At 44.5% G+C, this 21908-nt stretch overlaps 1 protein-coding gene across 2 annotated transcripts in view; it reads left to right on the top strand.

Moving 5' to 3' along the window:
• NUP155 (nucleoporin 155) overlaps positions 1-21908 on the top strand; it is a 51869-nt gene that overhangs the window by 18046 nt on the left and 11915 nt on the right. Inside the window, exons 2-10 of one of the 2 annotated variants that reach the window (XM_086809889.1) lie at positions 4446-4615; positions 4734-4860; positions 4986-5248; positions 5693-7313; positions 7448-7660; positions 7774-8021; positions 12276-12687; positions 14655-14869; positions 15007-15370. In XM_086809889.1, the coding sequence (XP_086666015.1) occupies positions 4446-4615; positions 4734-4860; positions 4986-5248; positions 5693-7313; positions 7448-7660; positions 7774-8021; positions 12276-12687; positions 14655-14869; positions 15007-15370 (3633 nt within the window). The remainder of the gene's footprint in view (positions 1-4445; positions 4616-4733; positions 4861-4985; positions 5249-5692; positions 7314-7447; positions 7661-7773; positions 8022-12275; positions 12688-14654; positions 14870-15006; positions 15371-21908) is intronic. The other variant, XM_086809890.1, reaches the window with a different exon arrangement.

A 21908-nucleotide genomic window follows, 5' to 3' on the forward strand; every position in this document is an offset into this window, starting at 1 on the left:
GAAGTTGAAGAGCCATATATAGGGTGTGGTGGCATCTTGTCATAGATATCTTCTCCGGCCGGGTTTTTGGAGGGGAGCAACAGCTAGGAGATGGGAGCCCTGCCACCGACGTTGCTCAGTGCTCTAGGGTGGTGTGCGTGTTGCTGTTGCGTGACTTTGACAATTGCATGTGTGAACTGTATCTCTAAATGCCTTTGGTTGGGTGGTGAGCTAGATGCTTGGTTGCTCATGTTCCTTAGTTAGAAAGCTAACCACGAATGTTCTTGTAGATTTGGGGACTTTATTATGGTATGAGAGCCTAGATCTGTAGGTTGAGAGCTTTCGAGGTTGGGTGGTGAGCTAGATGGTTGGGTGCTCATGTTCCTCAGTTAGAAAGCTAACCACAAACATCCTTCTAGATTAGGGACTTTATTATGGTATGAGAGCCTAGATTTGTTGGTTGAGAGCTTTGGAGGAATGGTTAACATCGTGGAAAGTGTTTTTTTGTATGCTTTTTGACCAACGTGGTAGGATCACCTCCAAAGGTTTTTGCTGCTTGTAAGAATTGAATCTGCATGTGGGTACATAGCCATATGACTCTTTTTTTAAAAGAAATAGACGTAGATACCTTATAGGGGTTGAGATGGGCGTTGAGGGCATAGATAAAGCACGAGAGGTTGGGAAAAGTGGTGTGGATAGAGCTGGTGCCATGGTTTGCAAGGGTAAAGATGCCTTTTTTGGCAATGTATGCATATTATTTTTTGTTTGTAAGAATAGAGTGTGCATGCTTTTTTTCGCTAAGTACATTGCCTTTGCTCAAGAAATGTGGAACTGTGGTTGATTGGGTGTGTGTATATGCAACTCGTTAAACCACCGCTTCCTTTTGGTAATCCATCTCAAGAGTTTCGAAGTCCTGATACTGACACATGAGTGGTAGTGGAGGCTCTTAACTGAGAACTAACGTGGGTTTGCATGAAAAAGGGGGGACAACATGCACAATGCCCATTGAAAAGGTGCCTTGGTGTATTGAATGTCGACGTGGCATCCTAGACTCTAGTACAGTGGATGCACATGACAAATACATTGGTTTCGGCAACCTTTGTGCAACAGTTACTCAACTGTCCTTGATCTTTTTGTGCAACCAAGGAGTAGAAGCCTTACGGTTTGTCAACAATGACAAGTGGACTCCCTATGTGGTTGCCTTTTTCTTCCGGAGTCCTTTTTTGGTGAGAGGAAAGAGAGTGAAGATTCAAGAGGTCTGTAATGATAGTTGGCTGGACAAATGGTGTGCCCTTTTTGATTATTATTAGTACACTAATAAGCAGCATAGCAACTTGTACCATGTGGAAGCTCGGTGGATAGAATCGGTAACTTCAATGTTCAGAATTCAGCAATCTTTCGCGACGAATGATGTACAATAACACAAATCTGTAGATCTGATGATCTCTTCTTGACCTGCACTCTTCACTTTGGCTGTAGCACTCCCCTCCACTGTTCTTGACCTGCACGCTTCACTTTGGCTGTAGCACCCCCCTCGACTGTCTTGGCCCTTGGAATACAGCAATCGTTTGTGAATTATGAGATGCTTGAATGATTTCTATGCTTTGCTCCTTATAGCCCCTCTACTATGCTGGTCGGTTTGCTCCTACAGCAGTCGGCCTGCTGGAAAAAACTCCCATGACCTGATTTATTACCTTTAAATAAATCATGCGCATTCACACCATGCTGTTGGTCGCCTGCTGCTGACTGTCCAGGTCTGTGCTGGCTACTGGACAGCCCATATGCCTTGGCCGCTTGGTTGGGCTGGCCTCTAAGGTAGGTTGGCTGGCTGGCTGAGCCTCCAAAGCTGGCTGACAGGCTGCCAAACGGGCTGGCCGACTGGGCCACAGCCACTCCTTGGCTGGTGGCCACTGGCCACAGGCCTCTTGGGCCCTTGGGGTGGCCTATGGCCTACCCCTTGCCCATTCAAGAGATACATAAAGGGCTAGCCCTAAGGGCTGCCCCTCTTCTACATGCAACTACATGCTTCTAGACAGATGCTTGGCATCTGCTTGCAAACCAAACACTCAGGACACCTGACATCGTTCCAGATGGAGACTCACAGTACGTGCCGGCACTACTTCATGTGTAGGAAAATGCACATGACCAAGACCATGTACGGGACTTGTACACCTGACCTTGGACACTTAGAGTGGAACCCTGGTTGACTCATCTCGGGGTCGGGCTCGGGCTCGGGCTCACATGGGACCAATTTCCACTCCAGCTTGTGCACCTTGTATCAGATATCTTCACGTGGCATCCAAGTGCGGGATGCACGTGACATCTCCTTCTGTTTAACTTAACGGATGGCTTCAACAGTGCTGACGGTCACTCCACTGTGCACTTGGCATGTGTGTTACCTTATCATGTTATTGTACTTTCATTTTGTCACAACTAACATTATTGTGTTAGGTGCTTTTTCTCTCACAAGCTAACATGATTGTGTACTTGCTTGTGTGTGTGTGTGTGTGTGTGAGTGTTGCTGTTGCTGCTCCCCTCTCTACCGAACAATATACTTGAGATAGCATGTGAAAGTGTAAAGAGTGCCCAGGATCAAGCCTAGTTTTAAGCTTACCAAAGGAGAACTTGAGATTCTTACAAGAAGGTAAACCCATTACCTTAAAGTTTTAAAGGACTCAAAGACTGTGAGGATCAGTAAACACATAGTTGTTTCTCGTACCGGTACGAACTCATTCATATCGTATGGTTTGTACGGTACGATATCGTACGATACGAGTTTAGTTTAGTTTAGTTTTTTTTTTCTCCTATTTTTTTTTTGGAAAAAAAATTCCAAATGTTTTAAAAAAATATAGAAACCCTACTTAACGAAGATCCCAAATGCTCGCAATACGTCACAACTTTTGTGTCCACTTAGTATTCCATATGGGGTTGTTGAGAGACCTAAAAAATCTGGCAAGGTAGACTGGTAGTGTACACTTGATTGGTAGGATGAGAGAATCTTGCTACATCACTTGGACATCCTTGGTATAGGTAGGCTAGACAGTTAGATTCTCAAGTTATGTACGAGGGAGAAGATTTGGACATGGCCATTTTGATCTAGAAAGGAGTCCCTAAACCTATCACCCTAGATGCACTGCTCGTATTTGTGCAAGGGCGGTCCCTTAGTCATAAATGCTACATTGGGAGACCTTTGGTATTGCATTATCCATCCAGGTTCTTTTTTGGAGACAATTGGGAGATCCAACTGGGAGAGACACATATCCATGTTTTGGTTCCTCAAGCACTGTAGACTCCTCCCCTCCCAACCTTCCCTCACATTCAAGCTTGAAGCTCCATAGGTTGTAAGTGTAAAAAAAAAACACCGTATTTTATCGTACGGTATCCGAAAATTTCATTTTGTACCAAAAATTCCCGTACGGTGTCGTATTGTACGATATCGTATTTTCGTACCGTGACAACTATGGATAAACATTATGAGTTGTCTACTAGGTGTTGTGGCTCTTACTTGATCACAAAAAAGATAAGTGATGTAGCCTACCAGTCCGCACTGCCTCCAGGACTTTGTGGATTCATGTAGTGTTTCACAATTGTTATTTGAAAGAACGTTTGGGTGAGGATGATGAGATTGTTCTATTGGAGAAGATTCCGAATCTTGAGGACATGACCAAGTATTTTCCTTTGGAACATGAGGTGGTTGTGGATTAGTGTATTCGATGGTTCGGGGATATCGTTTATTACGAGTATGTGATCAAGTAGAAGGGATGGTATGAGGTCGAGGCCACATGGGAAAGTTTGTGGAGTCTAAAGAGTCATGTCTCCGGATTCATTGCTGAGGAGATGAATGATTCTAAAGTATGCTACATCCCAAAGCCCTAGGTTGTGCTACCGAACCTGTTGCGTGTTTGGGCAATCTCAAAGGCAATGCTGCTGGGTCTCAAAAAAGAGCGACCGGTGATGACCAGCCAAAGGAAGAGGGTTACCTTCCTCAGCTGAAAACTGTCCAGAGCCTCTTTCAAAAATTGAAGAGGAAGAGGGGGTGGCCAGCATTGCGCTTTGGGGCTTGCTTGCTTTGGTGCAGCAGATATATGTGGCGGCCTTTACTCTTGTCTCTTAGCCAGTAGGTTGGCCTGCCTCTTTATGTGAAGGCCATAGTGCCCTCATTTATTCTTATAATAAAATTGAATCTCATAATGCAGAAGAACCTAGAATAATTACAGAAGTGTTTTAGCTGATGCAAGCCTTGGGATTACCGTAAAAAGTTCTCAGGGTGCTGTTGCTTTGAGCTTCGATGAAGGTCGTGGTGGGTCTTCTTGATTGGCTGAGACTATAGTGAATGTTTCAACCTGCTGGCTGTTTTACAGCATTTACGGTAACTTCAAAATGGTGATGCCATAGAACCTTAATTACAATGGGTTGTCCTGCTATCTTTAGAATTTTGATATTTTTGTGCTATGATTGCAAAACAGTGGCCATCATTCATCGATGTGACAAGCAACAGAGAGCTGCCTCCAGTGCTGATTGAGAGATACAATGCAGCTGGGGGGCAGGGAACGGCCTTATGTGGCATTTTCCCAAGCATCCGGCGAGCATGGGCAACTGTTGACAACAGCCTGTTTCTCTGGAGATTTGATAAGTGGTGAGGTGTATGCTGTTAAAATCTGTAGCACGTCCTAGATTATGTTTACTATTGTGTTTCTTATTCTGGTCTTGCCAGGGGTTGAAGGGTGTTAATGGTTAGATGTTTTATGTGCCAGGGATGGACTATGCCCGGAGTATAATGGAGAGGAACAAGCTATATGTGCAGTTGGGCTTGCCAAAGCTAAGTCTGGCATATTTGTGGAGGCCATTCATCATCTTTTGATATTGGCCACACCAGTTGAGGTGAGTTTTACATGTGTGCATTGGTGGACTTGGATATGGCTTTTCTAAAGCATGACTGTGTGACTTTGGTGCTATGTATTGGCAACGGATATCTTCTACATTAAAATTTGGTACACATTTTACAGATTGTTTTGCTTGGTGTATGCTGTTCTGGAAGTGGGGATGGTTTGGATCCCTATGCTGAGCTATCAATGCAACCTCTCCATGACTATACAATTCCTTCAGATGGGGTTACTATGACCTGCATACAGAGCACAGATCGAGGGCGCATTTTCCTTGCAGGCCGAGATGGTCATATATATGAGCTACTTTACAGTTCGGGTGCAGGTTGGAAAAGTAGATGCCGAAAAGTTTGTCATACTGGTGGCCTGAGCAGCCTTTTGTCAAGGTGTAGTTTTTACTCCCCTTCTCTAATAGTGGTCTGTTTTGATTTCAAACAAAGTGTTAATTTTAAGTCAAAGGCTCTGCAAAACAGACCACTATTTGTTTTTAAGTCAAAACATACCACTATTTGTAAAAGATGAGCCAGAATGTCCATCTGATGGATTGAGCAAAGAGCCTGACAAGTTCAGTATGACTTCATGTGATTGTGAGGGAAATTCTCATCAAATTGCATCTGCTCTAGCCAAATGGTCCACCACTCCTTGCTGACAGCAGTTTTCAGGTTCTGAAAGAGGCTTTGTTGCAAACCCCCTGCCCTACTGGCCTTCTTCTCTCGGTGTGGATCAATCTATTAGATATCAACTTTGCAAACATGTCAACTGTAATTTTATAATAATTTTACCATGTACATGTGATTTGACACAAAAATGCAATGTTGGATGTGCATTAGGTGGGTCTTACCCAACTCGTTTACCTTTGGAACTGTAGACCCAGTGGTGGAGATGGTCATCGATGATGAGAGAAACATTCTCTACTCACGTACTCATGAGTCAAAGATACAGGTTTTTGATCTTGGGAAAAGTGGGGACAATTCACTAAGAAAAGTTGCAGAGGAGCGGAATTTAGGTGATCAAAGGGATGGACGTTTCGGAAGCGGGCGCGTGTCTGGAAGACGAGCTCCATCTCGTGTACACAAATCTCCAATAGTTTCAATCTCTACTGTATCTTCAGCAGAATCTAAGTTTTTGCATCTGGTGGCTGTTACCTCTGATGGTCGGAGGATGTACCTGTCTACCTCCTCTTCGGTTGGAAGCAGAGGGCTCAATGGCTCTACCAGTGGTTCACAGAGGCCAGGCACATTAAAGCTAGTTATGAGCAGACCTGCTCCTTCAGTCGGGGCTGGTGGAGTTATCACTTTTGGTAGCCTAGCATTAAGTGGTAGTCCTCAACCTGAAAGCCTTGTTCTAAAGGTAGAGGCTGCTTGTTATTCCAGTGGCTTTCTTCTACTTTCTGATTCGTCTCCAGCAAACATGTCAAGGTTGTTGCTGGCAACAAGAGACTTGACAACTCCATTAGGGGGTTTGGCTCTGAGCTCTGCTTCAACAGGGAGAAATTTCCTGGCTTTGAGAGAGACCGTCTCTGTCTTAGGTGTTGATGGAAGGACCCTTGCCATTACTGATGTTCTTCCACCACCAGAGTATATAACAACAGTTGAAGCTGCTGTTTGGGAGGCATGTGACGATAACAGTGTGGAAGGGGAGATGACCAGAGCAAAGAGGCTTTGGGCTCGTGGAGAGCTTGCAGTACAGCATGCTGTGCCTAGGAGGAGGTCTGTCATCTTCACTAATATGGGATTGACGGAAGTTGTATTTAACAGACCCGTTGATTTGTTGCAAAAAATTCTGGATAATAAGATGTCACATTCTTTGCTGGAAGATTTTTTTCAACGATATGGAGCTGGTGAGGCTGCTGCTATGTGTCTGCTTCTTGCAGCAAGACTTATGCCGACAGAAGGAAAAACAATGACATCAGCTGTTGTTGAGAGGGCTGCTGAAGCTTTTGAAGATCCCAGGCTAGTTGGTGTACCTCAGATGCAGGGAAGTGCCGCCACTACGAGTCCCGTTGCCTCATCAGCCATGGGGTTCAACATGGGGCAAGTTGTGCAAGAAGCCATACCGATCTACTCTGGAGCTCATGAAGGTCTTTGTTTGTGTACGGCAAGGTTGCTATGGCCGATTTGGGAGCTCCCTGTCATGGTGCTGAAGGGTGAATCAAGTTTTGAGGATAAGGACGGCGGCATTGTTGTTTGCAGGCTATCTATAGAAGCAATGCAGGCCTTGGAAGATAAATTAAGGGCACTAGAACAGTTTCTCAGAGCAAGGAGAAACCAACGAAGAGGACAGTATGGACGGATTTTTGGAGTCGGAGACCTGCCTGATTTTTTTGGCAGTGGCAATTTGAATTCAGTTTCCAAGAACCTATTTGATGCACCTCGGGGAACAAGCACTCAGGCATCTACACATAAGAGGCAGAGGGTCCCGTACAGTTCTGTAGAACTGTCAGTCATGGAGGTGTGCATTGTTTGCAACACAAAGTTGGACTTTACTTTTTCTTAAATACTCTTTGAGTGATTTGTTAACTGTGCCTGAGTTGGTTTCTAGTACACTTGAAGGGTTGAACTTTTTTCAGTCTTTGTTATGTGAAGGTGAGGAGTATGGAGCTTATTCGGAGGCTTCTTCGAAGGTCTGGTGAGGCACTTTTACTCCTGCAACTGCTTTCTCAGCATCATGTGGCACGGTTAGTGCAGGTTTTTGATGGCAACATGCGCCGCAAGCTGGTTCATCTTACTTTTCACCAGCTAGTGTGCTCAGAGGAGGGAGAACAGATTGCTACTCGTCTTGTAGCAGCATTGATGGAGGTAATCTTCTTTCTAGAAAAGTTGAGGGCAATTCTTTTATCCAGCATGCTATAAACTGCTACTGCTACTGGAAGTTTATGACTTGTTAACATCAATTTCATGTGCCAAGGCAGTATTACGTAGGGCTGGATGGTCAAGGCACAGTGGACGATATCAGCATAAAACTGAGGGACGGATGCCCAAGCTTTTATCAGGAAACCGATTACACATTTTACCAAGCGGTGGAGTCTCTGAAGAAGGCTAGGGAGTCAGTGGATGAAGAGCAGAGAGAAAGGTTGGCAAGAGAGGCCCTAGCGCTACTTGGAAAAGTTCCAGAATCAGCAGATCTTCTTAGTGTTTGTCAGAGGTTTGAGGAAATCAGGTATGTTGCTACATACTCAGCAGCAATGCTTAGCTTTTCAACATGTATGTCGGAGGCTTGAGGAAATCAGGTATGTTGTTACATGCTCAACAGCAACGCTTAACCGTTCATCGTGTATGCAAACCGAGAACAAGTAATATTAGTAGAGGATAAAAACATCCTAAAAGGCTCCCACAGTATACCTTGCAATTTGGTGGTGATTACTGTTAGAATTTGTGCATCTCAGTGAGTTGGTCGGCCAGCTCCTAGGGGTTGACGACTAGTTCCCATACTCACTATATAAGGAGTCTCCCCATTATTCACTTCACCATCCAATCCCTTGCACATCGTTCAACATCTCTTGCTGGTTATTGCCATTGTAAAGCTGTTTGCTATTATAAAAGGTGGTCTTGTCCACAAGCTCTCTCTACTCTCTCTCGTTCAGTTTATGCTTCCGCCTTTGCATTCTCCAACATGGTATCATTAGCTTAGCTTCAGGCTGCTCCATCATTTCTGCAATCTGCTTGCCGATTTCCTCAACTGTGCTGTGCGTTTTTTGCTTCCATAGCTTCTCCTGGCTGCAGATCAGCCTTCTACAGTGGCTGCATTTCTGTACCTTGCTGCGTTTTCTGGTCCAGCCACCATCTTCTTACTGTCGGCCAGCCCTCAAGGCTGCGGTTTGCTCCCCAGAGTCAGGTTGTGAAGTTTTTTGGCTGCGTTTACTGCTTCAGCATCTATTGGTGGTGAGTTTCTTGCATGAGGTGTTGCCAGACAAGTGGCTCTACATCTTCTTCTTCCTGGACGAGTCCCTGCCCTTCCGGTAGGAGGTTCTTGATGGTTCTAGGATTGTTTTGTTGCTATCTAGCCTCTTTCTCTCTCAGGTTTGAGAGGGGGCTGATTGGCCTGGTGCCTCGCTTCGTTGGAAAGCACTTGAGAGGAGTTTTGGAGAGTTGAGATTTGTGTACTTTGTTGATGTGGATATGACTCCCCCTTGTACGAACAAGGATGACAAGTTGAATAGACCCAACTATGCTCATTGGAAGCTGCAAATGTGGATTTGGTTCATCCACAAGGATTTGTGGGAGATTGTTCAGGGCAATGAGAAGAAGCCCTACCGTCCTTAGAGCTGTAGGAGGTGGACTCAGGATCAAGAGGATGAATTCCTTGCGGAACTACAAGATCGGGAGAATTGCGATTCGAAGGCGCAATCAGTGCTTGTGCGGACCATCACAGAGGAGGTCTCACCGACCGTGCAAACTCTCACCAATGCTCATAAGGTACGTCTAAATTGGACGATCTCTTTGCTTGAGATTTGTCAATGAGGGCAGTTACTTTGCAAGGACAACTCTACGGTTTGTTAGTTCTTGCAGGCAGTTCTATGCAATTGTTTCTCATGAAGGCCAAGGTTATCCATGACTAGTTACTCGCAATGGATGCTACTTTGTCCTTTGCGCAGCTTGTTGCACTTATCCTCACCAAGCTTCCCTCGGAGTATGATGTGGTTTCTCAAGCCTTGTGGTGCCAGGTCACAACCACTCAGTTGGATTTTGATGATCTACTCTTGGAGGAAGAGTCTGTCTTCGTTTCTTAGGGTAAGATAAAGGTGTCTCTTAGTAGTTCTGATCAGGCACTTACTTCAGTTTAGAAGAAAGGTTAGAGTTGCTCTTTATCTTGTGGAAAGAGAGGACCTCTGTCCAAGGATTGTTTGTCCAAGAAGAAGGACAAGACCAAGGGCAAGTCTTCATCTCAGAATAAGAGCAAAGACACGACAAACGATAGTGATACAGATTTCTCTAGTAACACATCTAGGGCTCCTAGGGTGCTTCTGGCTCAGGAGGACCTAGATGGTGTACTTCTCTAGTATACATGTAATCCCTTCCATGTGCTTCTAGCCGGAGGAGATTCGTGGAATGGGTGGGAGAGGGGGCTGATTGCAGCTCCACTTATTGGTGTATGAGAATCATGATTCGGAGTTCCAAGCATTAGACATCTAGCAGGACATGGTTATCTTTGGTGTATTAGAAATTATGGACTGGATCTATTCTGAGTTCATTGGTCGAGGCTTTTGGGACGTGATGTGTTTTCAGTCCACTATTAGGGATTATGGGCGCGGTGTGTCCAGCAGCTCATCATCTATTCTTGGAGTTCATTGCACACTTGTGTGGAAATTCGTAGCTAAGCAAGGTTCCTTGTTGTTTGTAGCAGCATTTTGTTTCGAGGAAATAGGTTGGTGGGTGCTCTCTCCAACGTGATTCCAATATTCGCAGTGCTAGAGGGTCCATGGTTGCATCTTCATCAACTTATCTTCTTCAGACTCTTGCACACACTGAGCTGCAGAGGGGGTGTTAGAATTTGTGCATCTTAGTGTATTTGGGCAAAGCCTATTTTTATGGGCATTTATCTATTTTTCTCATGTGTAGTTGGTCGTGGAGCAATCGGACAGCTCCTAGTGGCTGTCGACTAGTTCCCATATTCACTATATAAGAAGTCTCCCCATTATTCACTTCACCATCCAATCCCTTGCACATTGTTCAACATCTCTTGCTAGCTATTGCTGTTGTAAAGCTGTTTGCTATTATAAAAGGTGATCTTGTCCACAAGCTCTCTCTACTCTCTCTCTTGTTTGGTTTATGCTTCCGCCTGTGCATTCTCCAACAATTACATCTTCTCCACATATCTGCTTTGTGGCCTACTCTCTCTCTCTCTCTCTCTCTCTCTCTCTTTGTCTCTCTGTGAGACAACTAGGGTGAGTTACATTTATCCTAGTTAAGTTGGAGAGGTTTTCGTTAATTTTTATCGCTCTCTCCTCACCTTGTTTTACCAATGTCAAGGTCCAGTGTTGGCATTCCCATGTGGTCCAACGTTTGTCTATTCCTAAAGGGAGGCTTGATCGTGGTATTGGTACTTAGCTTAGCCTATACCTTCTTGAGGGTATGGAGGGCTCTCCATCTGAATGTGTCCTCACCGTGTAGGAGCTATAAGTAATCCAAAACGTTTCTTTCAAATCCTAGACATTTCAAGAAGGGGGGTTACAGGCTCCATAAATTATATATAAGTTTATAATATGCAAAAAATATGTTGCCTTGCCTGCAAAAGAATATTAAACAGGCATTGTTTACACATTAAAACATGTTTACAAGTTAAAACTAAAGATTCAAGGTGACCCAATTACAATGGGCATCCAATCGACCAATTGGCATAAATAAATTGGCAACATCAATAATGGCAATTGCTCAAAACTCAAGAAACAATATATAAAGCAGGCGAGAGTCCACTGAGCACTCAAAGTGATCACAAAAAGTCTGAATCTTGAGTTAATACAAAAAAAGAAAATTGAAGTTTGAAATACACAAAGTAAAGCATGTTGATAGATGCATGACAAACTAGAGGAGCCTGATAGTCCCAAAGACTAGAGTCCTCAATTCGGAGTCTGGGCACTCAATCCTCAACATCCTCGATATCCTCATCACTAGCCTCTTGGGTAAAAAACGCCCAAATTATACTGATAACAAGTGGGAGGGAAAGAAACATGTTTCATTCGAAAGAAACGTTTTTGAAACGTTTTGTTTCATAAAAAAATGAATGAAATGCGTTCCTTTGCAACTATGCCTAGTGGGACAAGCTGTGTGGAAGCTCCCACCACAGAGGCCTGAGATTCCCTCTGCCATCAGATCAGTTTGTACATACGCTAGTGTTAGATGTTTTCTATTCACCTTTTCTTTCAGTTTTCCATGGCTTGGTTTATCCATAGTACCATTGTATCTCATAGACCCTTGGGGCCTTTCATAGATGTTAATATTACTTTCTTTCTTTGTCGGCAGCTACAAAAGCTGATGCATCCGTTACATGAAAGAAGAAAGCAGAGTTTCAATGAATCTTTGTGTAGGAGGGTTGGCCGTCAGGTGTGAATGCATAATTTTGATATCGTCAGCAGATGGATATTTACTAAGGCTACCTGAGGTTGTATGAAGTATAATATCAGTAACGGCTATACGAGAAGCCATACATTTTTTGAGCCCAATATGAGGCTAGGCCATTGCGCATGACTGGCCTGCACTCTACACTCACAACTTTAGGCTGGGACTTTTTGTCGGATGTTCCCAATGGCTCTGAAAATGAAGCTTTATAGAGTGAATTATAAGGTTGAAAAAGTAAGTCTTTTTTCATAGGGGTAAAAAGAAGCTTTACAATTGCCCTTCTTAATCATCTTAGCTAAACTGTAATTGTGGTTATGCATTATGTATTAGTGCCTATCTGAAAAGTTATTTGAAACAGGTTTTATGAGGCAGTTGTTGAGTTGCCACTACGTAAAGCAAAGGCGTTGGATCCAAACGAAGATGCCTTTAACGATCATATTGATGAGAATAGGCGTGAAATGGCCATTCTAGCTCGCCAACAATGTTATGAAATAGTTGGGAATGCTTTAAGGCATCTAAAAGATGAAGGTGCCCAAAGGGGTCTCCGGTCAGGGTTTGGATCTTTGCAGCATCCAGTTTCAGACGTGGCTTTACGAGACAAGTATACAAGGCAGATAATTCAGCTGAGTGTAAGGTGGCCCGATCGAGCCTTTCACGAGTTCCTTTATCAAACAATGATTGAGATTGGTTTGGAGTCTGAGCTGCTGGAACTTGCAGGCCCAGACTTGGTTCCATTCTTACAGAATGCTGGTAGCAGGCAAATACTGAAGGTATGCTGGAAACCTGCTCTTTGGCTCATTTCAGTAATGTTCTTCTTTAAGCTAGTTCACGTTTACTGTAAAGGAAGTCTTTCGTTTGATGCAGTTTGCTTTCAGTAGCTTTTTAGATGAGAGCTGTTATACAGACATCTATTTTCAGAGATTGTGGTGGAATCTTGTGTATTGTTCAGCTTTGGGTGGACAGGGAGATCCCACCCGGGAGGGGGGGAGATATATCATTGGACCACCCTGATTGTGTAATACCCGGGCTTTGACCATTTCATTTACTTAGGACCCATGGTTGAGCATCACAGTATTCTGGTATGAAAACTGGATGGTAGCCTCTGTAGTATGTAGACGGCTTAGGAAGGTTTGGTACACCACCAAATAGGCTACCTGCTTGTATGCACCAATATTTCCATATCGGATAATGCATAGGGTAAAGTCGAGTTACTTTTGGGACACTACCCAAGCAGGTGCCTAGACGGTTTCAGATGGACTTGGAAGCTGGGCCTGTTCCTGGGTATTACCCTGTAATATCTGGGCTTTGACCATCTCATTTACTTAGTAGCCATGGTTGAGCAGCATGGTATTCTGGTATCAAGACTGAATAGTGGCCTTTGTAGATGGCTTAGGGAGGTTTAGCTCACTGCCAAACATGTCACCATTTGCTATAGATCCTTAATGATGGACCATATTTCATGTTTCATGCACTTGTATGGTGTTTTCCTTTAATTTAGTGTTACTTTGGTATGCGAAAAATTTTCAAATTTTTATTGGGGTAAAATGGGCCTCTTTAATTGAATCAAATAAGCAGTTAAAGTGAGAATAGAAAACTCCTAAGAAGGTACTTCTGGGGTGGTAATGAAGATAGAAATGAACATCGTGAAGAGCCTCACAAGGTGTGAACCTCCTAAGCAGCTGTAAAGAGAAATTTGTGAACCGTAAATGAACCTGTCAAAGAGAGAGATAGGAGATGTGTGGACAATCTATAAGGACCGCATGAGGAAGAGAGGTGTGGACCTCCTAAGGACATCTCAAAAAGAGAGAGTCAACCTCTGAAGAACCCCTCAAAGAGAGAAATCAAAGAGATACATGAACCTTCTATGGACCTCTTTAAAGAGAGACATGAAACCATAGAAGGACCAATTCAAAATCCTCAAAGGATGTACTAATTTGAACACTTAAGAGGACCTTATAATATTGACATAAATACCTCCGAAGGGCCTTGTGAAGAGACATAAGGCTTGTTATATGGGCCTCATGAAGAGAAAACGGAAGTCATGAGATCCTCATGATGAAGAGAGGAAAATAACCTTCTAAGAATTTTCTGTATGAAGAGAGAAATGAATATCTTCTCATGATGAGAGAAATTAACCTTCTAAGAAATAGAGACAAAGACCTTATCAGGATCTCCAAAAGAGACATAGAGCCTTCTAAAGACCAGAGTTGATCTATGAAGGATTGTGTGCATATTGTGTTCTTTATTGGCACGTGGGTCTTGAGACGACTTTGTTCCAAAACCATTTCTCTCTTCAGGTCTTCAGGGCCCAGGCTTAGCAAGTGATTCAGCATGGGAGATTATTGCCAGCTTCACTACTTAGGGAGAGGTGGGTGTATAGATGCTATTAAGGGTACTCAGACTTAGCATGTTGTATATTACTCTTAGCTTTCCTTTTAGTGTATGAAGTTAGGACATGAAGATACTGATTATAGTTCCTTCTTTTTTCTTTTCTTTAAAAAAAAAAAATGCTGAAGTAAAATTCTCATTAAGAGAAATGCAAAATGCTTCCAGACAGGTTCAGGTGGAAAGAGGGTACTCAGACTGAGCATGTTGTATATTACTCTTAGCTTTCCTTTTAGTGTATGAAGTTAGGACATGAAGATACTGATTATAGTTCCTTGTTCTTTTTTATTTTTCTTTTTTTAAAAAATGCTGAAGTAAAATTCTCATTAATAGAAATGCAAAATGCTTCCAGACAGGTTCAGGTGGAAAGAAGCTTGCAATGCCATCTGCGCCACCTTCTGTTAACCATTCCAGGCAACCAGTAACAGCAGAACAGGCTAAATATCTGGAGCTTTTAGCACGCTATTATGTTCATCACAGGCAACATGTTCTTGCTGCCCACGTGCTTTTGCGATTGGCAGAGAGAAGGCAGGTAGACGGAGGTGGACTTTTGTCTCTAGAACAGAGGTAGCTACTTTTACCCACCCTGCGCCCCCCCCCCCCCCCCCCCCCCCCCCCCCTTTCCCTTGCCCATCTGAAGGTAACCAAGGTTGTGACTCTTGAGATTTCTTATTTAAGAAGACCTTTTTCTGGTGAATGAATAGATTTCAGTACCTCAGTAGTGCTGTTTTGCAAGCAAGGAGTGCAACCATAGGAGTCGGGACAATGAGCTCTGGTGCTGATGTTGCTGATGGTGGTTTATTGGAGCTGCTGGAAGGGAAGCTTGCTGTACTAAGATTCCAGATCAAGATCAAAGAAGAGCTGGAGCTTCTGATTGTGAAAAGTAAAGCAGCTCAGGGGAATATTTCAGATGACAGGAGTATGAAGGATTCATTTCCCAGCAAGAAGCATCTTGCAGAAGAGGCTTTCTTTGTTGCCGCCAAGGAAAAGTTAGAGGATCTTGGGCAAGATCTAAAGAGTATATCACAGCTTTACAATGATTATGCAGTCCCTTTTGAAATGTGGGAGGTAAGTAGGAGTTCTTTCACTACATGTCTGTAACCTGAATTTCTTTCGATTGATCATCAAAATTGGATATTCCAGCATGCGTGTGGGTATGGACAGTGGCTGCTTTCAATTGATTATTAGAATCGGATACCCCAATGTGTGTGTGAGCATGGGTGTGCCCACGAGTCTGAATGACAAATGTCCCTCATGAAATATATGAGGCAATGAGCACTGAGCATAGCCAACTGCCCTTAAGTGATTCAAGATCTGTCTTTCTACCCACGAAGCATGAGAAGTAAATTCCTGTGCCAAACCTAAAAGGCTGGATATCCTCTCCGCAAATCTAAATGCATTTGAAATAGTGCGAACGTCTGTTGAATCAGCACTATGACTGCTCGACTAGGCATACATCACTTGTTCATCATTTTAAGGATATTGACCCAAGGCACCAGCTTTGGATATACAAGGCAAATGCAAAAAGAACCACACCGTCTGCATACATGAGTAAGGAGAGTGTAAAGTGCCCAACTTGCAGCCATTGATTCCTTAATGTCATAGTCATTATTTCCTGCTCGCTGTTTATCTACACAGAGGGCAATCAAAGTGGTGGGAAGCCCTGATTCACTCACCGTTTCAGCAAAGAAGGATTGTGACATCCCCTCCTTTGTCTAAATCTGACAGCTTATCTTCTAGTAAAGGCTGGTAGCATTCTGCATACTCATGTAAATATCTTAAAAGTACAGAAAGCATTATTTTCAAAACCCCCCTTTATAGAGAGGTTTTACCCAATGATCCTGCCAATCCTGTAGAAAGCCTTTTATAAACGGCACGATTGATTTGCTTTGCCCATTGACAATTTGGAGCGCATACTTAGTGTGTCAGCTGCCTTTTGTTGGCAAGTTTCATCCCCTCAAAAATGTTAGGGAGAAAGAATCGGTCGTGCATGAGCCCAAGTTCCCATTCACTTGGCATTTGGTGCAGGTGCACCTTGGCACAAGCCGGTATCTCAGAAGATGATGAATCTTCCATGACATCCTGTATGTGTTGCCAAAATCTTCTAGGATGGATTGCTAGTATGTGGGCATGTTCATATCTTGAGTTGTGATCCACCTCCATCATGTAGTTGGAACTAGCACTGACAGCCAGTCCACACAGGCCAAATAGGCAGCTGGACACACAGGGCAGGCTGGGCAGCCATGTGGGCAGGTTGTGGGCATGTCGGGCAGAGCATATGCAGTTTGGACAGCAGTTGGAACTAGCACTGACAGCCAGTCCACACAGCCCAAACAGGCAGCTGGACACACAGGGCAGGCTGGGCAGGTTGTGGGCATGTCGGGCAGAGCATATGCAGTTTGGACAGCAGTTGGATCCCTGGTCCAATAGGCCGAATCATTAAAGGGACCATACTGTGTACACCTGGACATCAAGTGCATGCAAGACGCAGCTGCATGGGCAGGCGTAGGTCCACATGGCAGGTGATGATGTGGCACTGATGACGTGAACAGGCTGACAGCCTTTTAGCAAGTGGACCACCACCTAGGATGCATATATATGTGCTTGGGCAAATCGTCATAATCATCTGCATTTCTTAGCAATGGAGTTCACATAGCGTCTCTTTGTAGGGGAAGTGCTAGCCAGAAGTATTCAGCAATTCACAGGGCTGCAGTTGTTGTTTCACTCAGCCATCTCTCCAGTATTTGCAGGAATTCAGTTGTAAACGGTTTCTTGTACATAATAGAAGAGCAGTAGTTTTAGGAATCTTATGTGCGCTCCGTGTGTTGATACCATTGCACTTTACTCTCAAATCCTAGCACATCGACACGAGTGTTGTTCAGTTGGTATCAATAATCAGAGCCTAGTGAACTTGCAATTTTTTTCTTTTTTAGCACCAGTGTGCGTTGACTACTTGGATATGGTAGAGCCCGTAGATTTCAAGAGTGCACAAGGTCGGGTTTGGGAAAAGTCTCTATTTGGGTTCTTTTTGGTATTTCCTGTGTAAGGCCGCTCTCTGTCCCACCCACCTTTCCTCCTTGTGAAGGGTTGCAACTCTCGCCAAAAAGTCGACATGACAGTTGGTGTGAGGATGTTCCGTGTCCATCGTCGAGAGGACTCTTCTCAATACCGTCACACGAAGCAGACATCTTGCTGACTATAATCCAAAGAGACGTTGTGAGAGTGGGCATCGTCATGATTCTAGTCGAGAGAGGTATCATCACCATGGCTAAAGCAGGGAAGAGTGTTATGAGAGGAGGTATTGAAGTTCTTGAGACGGTCGTCATCAGCTGTACAAAGGTATGGACAATCACACATGAGAAACAATTTTGACCACTATGGGTAAGGCCCCTTCCAGTAGGAGACTAGTGTCAACTGTCACGACCCTGTGAATTTGTACAGCGAATGTTTCGACCCTGTGTTTTTCCCTCTGGACAACAAGCAGGTGGGCACGGGCATGGGCATAGGATGGACAGTGTGAATGGCATCAAGTTGGATATGAAAAGGAAACCCATATATGGTGGCCAGCCCAAGTGTGAAAGGGGACAAGGGATTTTATTGTTTAGCATGCGTTTTTAATCTTGCTTTTGGCATTTTTGAGAAAAGCGAATCGCCTCTTTAAATAGGCGAAGGGTGGTGCATGGAGTATAATTGGCATCCCCTAGAGAGGTGGTCACCATGTGGTCTACAACGAGTGCCGGGTGCTGGGTGCAAGGGCTACAGCTGAGCGCTGCTGCTGCATGGTCTACAGGCGGCGGGTGCTGCAGCGCTTGGGCTACAGGCGGCTGGCCCTGCTGCGCATGGTTTACAGGTGGTGAGGCTGCTGCGTACATGTGGTACAGGCAGGCAGGCGGCTGCGCCTATGGGCTGCAGCCAGCAAAAAAGGGCACCAGGAGGCTAGGCTACAGCCAGCAACTGGCGACCAGTCGGGCAGCCAGTTGGGCAGATTGCAGGCGAAACAGGGGGGGTGGCGCTGCTGGACAGAGGCCGCCAACCACTATATAACCCCTCTCTCTTTCATCATAAGGGCCGGGTGTGTTTTTCTCTTTTGTGTGCCATGGAAGTACGAGATCTCTCTCTCTCTCTCTCTCTCTCTCTCTCTCTCTCTCTCGGTGGTGAGAGGCGGCTGTAGAAGAGTAAGCACTCATTACTCTTTCTCCTTCTTGGCAAGCCAGCGGGCTGGTTGCAGAAAACGAATACAGGCGGCCAGCTATTGAACTGCAGGTGGTTGAAAGAGGGGAAGCGCATGACTGCAGGCTGTTTTCTCTCTTTCTCTCTTCGCAAGTGGCAGGCTGCAGGGTTCTTTCATGCACAGGCGCACAGAGGGCTACAGGAGGCAGACAGAGCAGGTGCAGGATTTTCTCACGCCTTTTTTCCCTTGGAAGGAGGCACAAGGCTGAAGCCTTTCTTTTATCTCTCTCTCTCTCTCTCTCTCTCTCTCTCTTTCTCTCTCTCTCACGGGCAGAGATTACCAGACTTATCAGGCAGGACTTGACTCAGCTGGACACTAGGAGGACATGGATACAGCCAACACACGAACTTGGTACGAAGATGGCTTTCTATAGACATCATCTTCTCCAGCTCACGGAGGATGGGTTTGTGATTAGACCCAGCTACATGGATACTCATCTTTCTCATGGGGTACGGTGTGCTATTGGTCAGATGCGCACATCCTCACACCAGCTAGAGATTGAGACTGGCAGATTCAGAGGAGTACCAACTGAGGCCAGGATTTGTCATTTGTGCCAGATGGAGCCAGAGACAGAGTTACATTACATGTCACTGTCCAGTATATTATGAGATACGAGGTCGTTTTCACTGCCTGTTCAGAGAGGGTTTCGAACCACTTTCCAGAGTCATGAGATACCAGGATCAAAGATGCCTCGGATTATACTTGCTGGAGCTGCATAGACATAGAGAGGGTCTCTTGAGAGGGAGGGGATCAGAGAGGGAGAGACACCTACAGAGGCAGATTACAGACTTCTTTCGACCAGAGATTGAGCAGTCAGGCCAGCAAGCATTGCAGCTAGTCCTAGAGTATAGCCACACGAGAGGTACACTGATTGATCGGGCTATAGAGCTGGGGCGATCCAGGCGCCCCAAGATGAGAGGCACATCTCGACACCGGCGGAGACCACAACAGAAGATCAGGACCATACTAGCACGGCATGGGAGACGTCGAGTCAGAGTACTCACCATGGAGGACATTGAGGATATCCGCCATCGACCGATGAGAGACATCTTTGGATAGTGATGTATATGATACTTACCTTTGTTGCTGGAGTTTTCCTTCCCAGATGTTATCCATTAGGAGCTCCTAGTACCTTACTTTTCCCCATAGTTGTTGTTTCAGTTTCAGTTAGTTGTTTAGTTGTTTTAGCTTTCTTACATAGACATTGTATCAGATCCACCAATTGTTGTAACCTTTTTGGTCTCATAGGTCATTTTAGCCTTTTGAAGACGTTAATATATCATTTCATTCTCTCTCTCTCTCTCTCTCTCTCTCTCTCTCTCTCTCTCTCTCGATCTTGGTAAAGATGGAGATTGAGGCAAGGATGATGGTTGCTCTGGTCACACGCTTGCGAGCCTAAGGAGTACATAGCTTCTCTCTCTTTCACTTAGAGAGCTGTTCGGGGGTTCTTCTCTCGGTTCCTTGTGAGAGGAGGAATTTGCAGCTCGAGAGGGCAGAAACAAGAGCAACAATTAAATGTTTCAGGAAGGGTTCATGAACTGTTTCATGGCTGTGTTTTTGGCTACGTGCATGGGCAAATTGACTATGTTTGCAGGGCCTCATGAATCTCCTTCTCATTTGTACTCACCTTGACAGGGGCTTCCAGGCCCGGGTCCTCCCTTACGGGAGTAGTTGTTCATCATGCCCTCACCTACAGGGACCACTCCTTGCACAGGGCTGATTGTATCATTGCTTCTTCATCATTATGCAGATTTGTTTTCTTTCTCTCTATGCCTATGTCTCACGCTTTCCGCTGTGCACTTTTGACACTATCTTGGCTGATTAGAGGTGAATAATAGTGTAGTGTTTTGAGGCACATGGCTGTGTGAAACCTCTATGCTAGGTCCAGAGGATTGGCAGTTTGGACATGCATATGTATGAGCCATGAATGGTCATGATGTATTCAGTTAAACTCTTCTATTGAATTGAATATCGAAATACCGAAAGGGGCGCCAAGCTTTGGGGCCAACAGGTGTCGTTATTCTTCTTGTGTAGAAGCACTCTAGCTCCCTTTTTATTTGTCTTATTTGCTGGATTACAACTGTGTTTGGGTGACTGTTAGTCTACCGCATTTTGGTTTCTACCAGAGGTTGGTTTCAAGGTTCCGTTGCCGTGACCATAACCAACTTTCTCAAGGGGGTGAGCTCATGGTTGTCTCGAGGAAAGTCGTCGCTGAAAATTTTAGCAAGATTTCAGACTATGAGGATGACTATGACTATGATGATGAGGAAGAGCAAGAGACCACTCCTGAGAGGACTGAATCCAAGGATGTACTTGTAGGAGAACAGGCTGCAAAAGATGCACGTTAAGAGGATGTAACACAGCCAGAAGATATGCAGAGTAAAGAGGAAGATGATGCCCAATTCAAAGCCCGTTTGGCAAGGGCAATTGATGTGCTTATGCAACTCACACAAAGTGAGAAGTTTGCTGAATTTATGAGGGCCCCTTCTGAGCCTAAGTGTAACTTGGTTGAACACAATGCTAATCAATACACTTAAATACACTAAGATTTGAAGGACACTTGCTCAAATACAAGAAGTAAATTGTTGAATTGACAAGAGGCACACAATGAGCCGGAACGGCCGACCCCTCCCTTGAGTAAATTGTATTACTATTGGAGAAATTCAATACATAGCTTCACGGGCATCCATTGCCAAATCCTCCATGCCAATGCATATGAAATTCAGCATTTAGAAAACAATGGTATGTCGATGTAGATCACCAAGGAGCTGCCTTGATGCCCGGCCCGACTTCAGTGCCCATATTCTCTACCATTGGCTCTATGTTCTACCAAGCAAGGTAGCAACATCTTCAAGAGCACATAGGACAAGAGAAATACTACACAGGGCGGCTAAACAAGGAGTCCTGCCCTTCTACTGAGTAAGTAATGACAACACATTGTCCAATTAGCTTACCAGTCTTCATAGAAGTTGTTGCAAGCGGAAGCCTTCGCGTTGGAAGCTTTAGAAGTGTTGATATCTTCGATTTGCCGCAATCCTTCGCGACAAAAGTCTTCAAGAGGATGAAGGGAACCTTGGGAAAGCTTCCCCTATGGTTCAACTTGAGAAAGGAAGGCTGAAATTAGGGATTTCAGCAAAAAGACCAGAAATTACAGCAAAAATGAGAGCTGTTTTGCTGAATTTCAGTCATTGGGAGTGAGTAGGAGAGTGATTAGCACTTGAAAACACTCTTGGAAGCTTGGAAAACACCCTAGCAAGTTGGGTATGGCTATGGAGAGCTTGGAAATGGAGAGAAATGGTGGAAAAACAGAGTTTTCAGCCTCCAAAAATCCTCATGAAGAGAAAACACGAATTTCTCTTAATAAGTAAGTGAATT

Source organism: Cibotium barometz, chromosome 15, assembly GCF_041138505.1.
Source record: "Cibotium barometz isolate CiBa-2024 chromosome 15, ASM4113850v1, whole genome shotgun sequence".
NCBI lineage: Eukaryota > Viridiplantae > Streptophyta > Polypodiopsida > Cyatheales > Cibotiaceae > Cibotium > Cibotium barometz.